Raw genomic sequence first — 6,000 nt, 5'->3', positions numbered from 1 at the left:
CCCTCCTCGCATCATCCTGCCTCTCTGGGTTTCCTCTCCCAATCTCCCGCACCAGGGGGAAGAGGCTGCCCGGCACTAGGCCCAGTCCACTTACCCCACTGGGCGTGAGCACCTCTTGGACTGAGTCCCCAGGTCACCCACCACCCCCACTCCCAGCCTAGCAAACCCCACTTTTCCCAACCCCCAGAATCATCACAGCCATCATCACCTGCGGTTGGCTTTATTACACTGCCATCGTGACCAACAGAGTGTGTGGAATAGGAAGACGGCGCTCATTTCTAGGAACGGTGCAGCTGACCGCAAGCAGGGCTGTGCAAACATCCCAGCCAAACCTGGGCAGAACTGTCCTGTGGAGTCATTTCCCAGTGGTCCCTCCAGGGGCGGAGCAGCAGTGAGACCACAGGCAGGAACAGTAGCTGGGTTGGCTCCGGGAACCCCACACAGCAGAAAGCACCTGGACCCCTTCTACAGCTGTCCTGTGCTCTCCACACAGGTAGCATATCAGACATATACATACACACAACTGAACCATGCCAGTTATAAACGTATAACCAGTCACCATTCTTTGTTAATTTCACAGTAACTGTGCACCAAAGACAACAAGAGTCCAGTGTTGACTGAGGGTAGGCAACCTGCCCTGGGAAAGCAAGCACTAGAGGAAAAACCAACACAGGGGTGTTCTGCCTGCATATGTGTAGTACTACACACACACACACACACACACACACACACACACACACACACACACACACACGCTGTTGGGTGAGGGAGGGAGTGAGCGAGCGATCACTCAGATCATAAGTCACAGGGTCCTACCAGCCTCTCCAGAGGTGGAGTCAGAAGCCAGGACAGCACTGCCTCTTCTCCAGCTCTGCACTGCAGCCTGTCCTGGGCCTCCAGTCTTGGAGCATCACTGATCAGAATCAGCTTCCCAGGGCAGCCATGGACATAGTAGGCGAGCACAGAGATGGTTAGGAGATGAACAGTGGATCTGTCCACCTTGGGGAGACCAACTGTCACTTCACTCCAAGACCAAGCAAACAAATAAATACATCAAGTGTTAGCAGAAGACACATGACTTAGACTTGCCCAACTGGCCTCTGGGCCACTTGCAATCAGCAGAGACAGCCCTGTTGGGGAGAGGGCAGGTTGTTTCAGGCAGCGCTACCACTTGCTGAGGCCAACCCCCATCCTGCCCCACCCCCTTCCTGAAATGACCAAGGCTTGCTTGGGGTGCAGGTCGTTAAAGTAAGGTGGCCCATATCCACGGCAGAGGCAGAGGGTGAAGTCCTTCACATTTCAAGGGCACCAGCCTTCCTTCCAGGGCTGTAGATGAAGGGACAATCTGCCTCCCTTCTCCCTGTGACAGCTGCTCCTACCCATGCCCCTCGGCAGGAGGTGGTGCGGCAAACATTGCTCCTGTTAAAGCTGGCCGAGCTCTGGCCTTGTGTGTGTGGTGCCTGGGAATGACCACGGCTCCAGGGAGACCCTCAGAAAGCAGCAGAGCGACTCCCAGGGTCAGGCCTGCTGGAACACAGCATCAGCTTCAACATGCAAAGCTTGGTTCATGGCAAAATCTGCCATCACCAGCCCCATGAAGCCAATAGGGGACACTTGCAGGGTCCTCAACCAGTAGGGGACACATAGTGGCCTTGGGAGGTTCCAGATATAAGGACAATCCATTTCCAAATTCTCCTTCATTGTCCAAAGTCCCACTCCGTTCCACCCTAGTAACAGCCACTCCAGGGACACCCAGCTTCAGCCGCCCTCCTCATGATGCTAGGCGTCCCCGCTGGAGCTATGCCTCCTGAAAGGCCAGCTGCATCTCTATGGCCCCTGCTGGTACTTGTTGTGCCTGAGGCCTTCTCAACAGGGGCTCCTGCTGTCACTCACCAGGAATGGCCTGCTCACTCAGTGCACCCTGTTAAGACACTTGCATTAATGACTTTCTTGACAAGTTGAGTCATTCTATCGTGGCATTAGGCAAACCAGGACACTCAAGTATCCCAGCAGGACAGGGAAGCTCCAGGGCAGGAAAACTGAGTTACCTCTCACTGCCCAGTGTGCGGGCAGGCCAGGCACTCTAGAACCTTGCTAGAGAGGACAGTGAGGAAGAAAGTGTCCCTAACTGGGCAGGGTACAGCCTCAGGGGTGAGGTGGGGAGAAGGGGAGGAGGCGGCAACCCATCCAAGAAGCAGCAGCATTCATTCAGGTTGGCTGGTGCAACCTTCTAGTCTTGGGGTAGAGCTACCACCTGCCTGTGCTTTTGTCCTCTGCCCCAGAGTCCCACCCAGGAGACCCTGCCCCTTTTCTCCCTCCACCTTGTGGGGATACAGAAAAACACTTCACACAAGCAAGGGCTTGACTAGGCCATAGTGGAACTTGCGAACATGGCGGTACAGGTCACCGGACTGTGTGAATCGGCGCTCACACCAGCGGCAGGCATGGGGCTTCTCCCGCGTGTGGACCACAGCATGCCGGCTTAAGTTGTGTGAGTACTGGAAGCTCTTGCCACACTGCACGCAGGTATAAGGCTTCTCCCCAGAGTGTGTCCGTTCATGCCTCTTCAGGGTGTATGTGCAGGAGAAGGTCTTGCTGCAGAGTGGGCACGTGGGCACGGCCCCCTCGGGGGAGAGCCTGGCACGGACACTGTCCCGCTCCCGGAAGTGGGCGCTGAGATGCAGCTGCAGTGCGTGGGTGCTAGGGAACAGCTTGCAGCACAGCGGGCAAATGCAAAGGTGCCTGCTGGGACCCAGCTCTTCACTGTCCAGCACTGGCTCTGCAGGCAGCCCAAGCTGCTGGCTGCCCGTCCCTTCGATGTGCAGTGGCTCCAAGTCCACTGCCAGGCCCTGGGCTGCAGAAGCACAGACTGGTGGTGGGGATTGGTCCGCGCTCTGCGGGCTGCTGCTATCTTGTTCTGAGAACGAATCTTGCTCAGCCTTCACCAGAGGCTGGGCCACTTGCTGTATGGAGCTGCAGAGGGATGTCTGGAGGAGACAGGGTGGGTGGACCTGCTCCGGTCTTGGGCTAGGCTTCAGTGACAGGTCCAGGGCCCCACTTGACTCCTCTGCAACCTGCCAAGACGGAGGTCCAAATGTTGGCAGGGGATGGGTAGCCTTGACCCCTAGAGATGGGGGTTTGGCCTTTGGTGCGGCTTGGCAGAAGGCAGGGGACCAGGAAGGCAGGGGGTGTGGTGGCTGCCCAGGAAGCTCTGTCCCCAGCGTACGGGTCTCCAGATCTGGGTCCTTCTTTCTGAGTCTGCCCTTGCAGACCTTGACGATGTCATACATGTGCAGGTAGCTGGCGGCAGCCAGGACGTCCTCGACAGGTAGGCTGTGCAGGTCCAAGCGGCCCTCGTACATGAAGTCCAGCAGGCGGCTGAAGGCGGGTACCGTGACGATGTCGCCGTTGAGCCGCACCGTGTCGCGGCTGCTCGCGGGCTGATCCCTGTAGAAGAGATGGAAGTAGACACTGCACGCGGCCAGTACAGCGCGGTGCGCAGGGAAGCGCGCGTCGCCCACCAGAACAGTGCAGTCGCACAGGAACCCCAGCTCGCGCTGCTGCCTCAGGCGGCCCAGCAGCCGTACGCCGTGCTCCGGGAACTCCATGCCGCCGCAGTCATCACCTGGGCACAAACGGGACGCCTGTCAACACGCCGGGGATGCCGCGGTCCCCGCTCGCCCCGACGCGCCCTTCCCGGGTGCAGGCAGCCCACAGAGAGGCGCGGGAGTGACGCGCGCAACCGCCAGCCCTGAGCTGCCCGGCACCTGCCCGGAGCAGGAAAAACTCGATCGAAAGTAAACAGAAGCCGCTCTGCCGCCGGGGCGGGGCTCGGGGCGCAGCGGAGGGGCCGAGCCGCGCGGACAGAAGTCAGGACTTCAGGCTGCCTCGCCCGCCCCCCCTCTCCCGCCTGCCGCGCCCCCCGACGCCGGAGTCGCCGCCCGCCCGCACCGCCGCCAGCTGCCACCGCTGCCGTCGGCCCCATTTATGGCAGCGCGGCCGTGGGGAGCGGCCGGCTAGGCAGGCGGAGCCGAGTACCCGCCCCTGTGCTCACCTTCGCCGCACGCGCGGCTCTCCGCTCGTTCTGCAAGCTTTCCCGTGCAGCTCGGACCGCACCGAGCTAGGGGCGGCGCGCCCCGGCCGGGAGGGCGCGGGGACCCGGACGGCGCCGGGCGGGGCGCTCACTAACTTGGCCGGCGGGGCAACGCCTGCTGCTTGCCCCGCCCCGAAGAGCGAAACTCCCGGCTGGAGCTGGAGGGGGCGGGCCGGGCGACTTCCCGGAGCGGCCGAACCGCTGAGGTCACCTCGCTACCCCTTCTCTGTCCGCCCCACCCGGTCAGTCCCGCTAGAAGCTAGCCCGCCGCACTCTGTGACGGGAGGGGGTGCGGGACCCTCTCGCGATACTTGTCTCCTGGGCCTCTGTGTCCTCCATGGGGTCCCGACTGCCCTGGTGGACAAAGGGGCAGTTGCTTCTCCGTGGACTAATGCACCGGCAGTCACGGACAGCGTAGCCGGGACAATGGCCTCGGACCCGTTGGAAGACAGTCCTTCAGATGGGTCAGGGCGCCAATGAGAGACCACAAATGTCAAAAAGAAATTCACTTCGTCCTAGGAAGATTTCTCTTGAATTCACGTTAACACATCTGGGACAGGCCGTGGAGCTGGGGTCTCAAACAGAGAATTACCGCCCTCTGCAGACCCTGGGCTGACAGTCAAGCACACTAAGATCTGTGACAGAGGGCACTGGATAGGGCAGATGTGGTGGGATGGATTAAAGACACAATCACAGAGAAGTGGCAGGAGACCTCCGGAGTTAGGCAGACAGGTCACACACAGTATGTAGGAGGAGTGATATGGAGAGAGGCCAGGGCTGGCACCCTGGGCACAGTGTTCCAGGGGAATCAGGGTCAGCAGGGTTTGAGGAGACTCCTGCTTCTTCTGGGGAGAGGACGTGACAATAGAGCTCCGGGTTTAGAGGAGTGGAGGTCCCTTGGCATGGGCTACACCAATGGCTGCCAAGGGTGCAGGCGGAGGGGTATTCTTAGCTGAGGGGACTTGAAGTTGCTTGAGACATCGCTCACGTTGAGCTTCATTAAGCTTGTCAATTAGACACTCTCATTTACAGTTCTAGCGTGAGGGAGGGGCCACGCAGTACCAAATTGCAGGGCCAGAGTTCCTATGGGGCTAGGCCCGTTCCGAATTTTCACCTTGCATTTGTTAGAAGTCCAGGGACCAATAATGTTGGGTGGGCACCACATAGAGAGCTAGAGGGTAAGTAGGAAGGAGGTCTTGCACAGGAATTACAGGGGTTTGGGTAGAATATCCAAAGGCATTCTGGGTAGAAGCAGCCGCTGAGTCCTGTCTCTCCCCCCAACTCCCTACCCGGCTCATTAGACACTCAGAACAGAGTACCCAGTTGTGAAGTGGGGCTTTCTGGCTGTTGGGGACAGCTCCAGGGGGCCTGTTCAAAGTCGTATTGGAAGCCTAAAGGGGGCTCCCAGGGTTCCTGGAGAACCTAGATTCTACAGGGAAGAAAACCAGTGTTGTACTAAACGGAGACTGAAGCAGGGATATTTCAAGTTCTAGACCAGCCTGAGCTACATACCAAGGCCCAGTCTCAACTTCCTGCCCTAGAAAAGAAATGTATGTGTCTGAAATGCACATTTGACTATATTTTCTACGTCTGGCACCTGCAGTAAGAAGCCTAGAGTCACCTAGAGTATCCAGGCACTGCACGGCTGAGGGGCAGAGCTTGGCTGCCCCCAACATAGGAGCCCGGCAGCCCGGGGAGGGCCAGTTCCCTCTGACTGTCCAAGTATTTACCACCACTCTACCTGTGTAGGAATGGCCCACATCCTATGTTCAGGGTAAGCCCAGATCCTACCTCTCTGGAGCCTGCCTCTTCTGAGCCCCAATCCCGTGGCTCTCAACCTTTCTAATGCTTCGACCTTTTAATAATACAGTTCTTCATGTTGTGGTGACTCCTAACTATAAAGTTAT

At 58.7% G+C, this 6,000-nt stretch overlaps 1 protein-coding gene across 1 annotated transcript; it reads right to left on the bottom strand.

The window, feature by feature from the left end:
• Positions 1-204: 204 nt before the first annotated feature.
• Zbtb42 (zinc finger and BTB domain containing 42) lies at positions 205-4,179 on the bottom strand. The gene is made up of 2 exons (XM_021179665.2): positions 4,055-4,179; positions 205-3,625 (listed from the first exon to the last, which is right to left on the bottom strand). The coding sequence occupies exon 2, from the start codon at positions 3,606-3,608 to the stop codon at positions 2,346-2,348; it is 1,263 nt and encodes a 420-aa protein (XP_021035324.1). The 5' UTR covers positions 3,609-3,625; positions 4,055-4,179; the 3' UTR covers positions 205-2,345.
• Positions 4,180-6,000: the final 1,821 nt, after the last annotated feature.

Source organism: Mus caroli, chromosome 12 (assembly GCF_900094665.2).
Source record: "Mus caroli chromosome 12, CAROLI_EIJ_v1.1, whole genome shotgun sequence".
NCBI classification, from domain to species: Eukaryota; Metazoa; Chordata; class Mammalia; order Rodentia; family Muridae; genus Mus; species Mus caroli.
Note: the sequence above shows the minus strand (reverse complement) of the source record. Positions and strands in the feature narration are given on the sequence as shown.

What these genes read in the sequence shown, in the direction of transcription:
- Zbtb42 (XM_021179665.2), bottom strand. Translation starts at nt 3,608, where the DNA reads ATGGAGTTCCCGGAGCACGGCGTACGGCTGCTGGGCCGCCTGAGGCAG.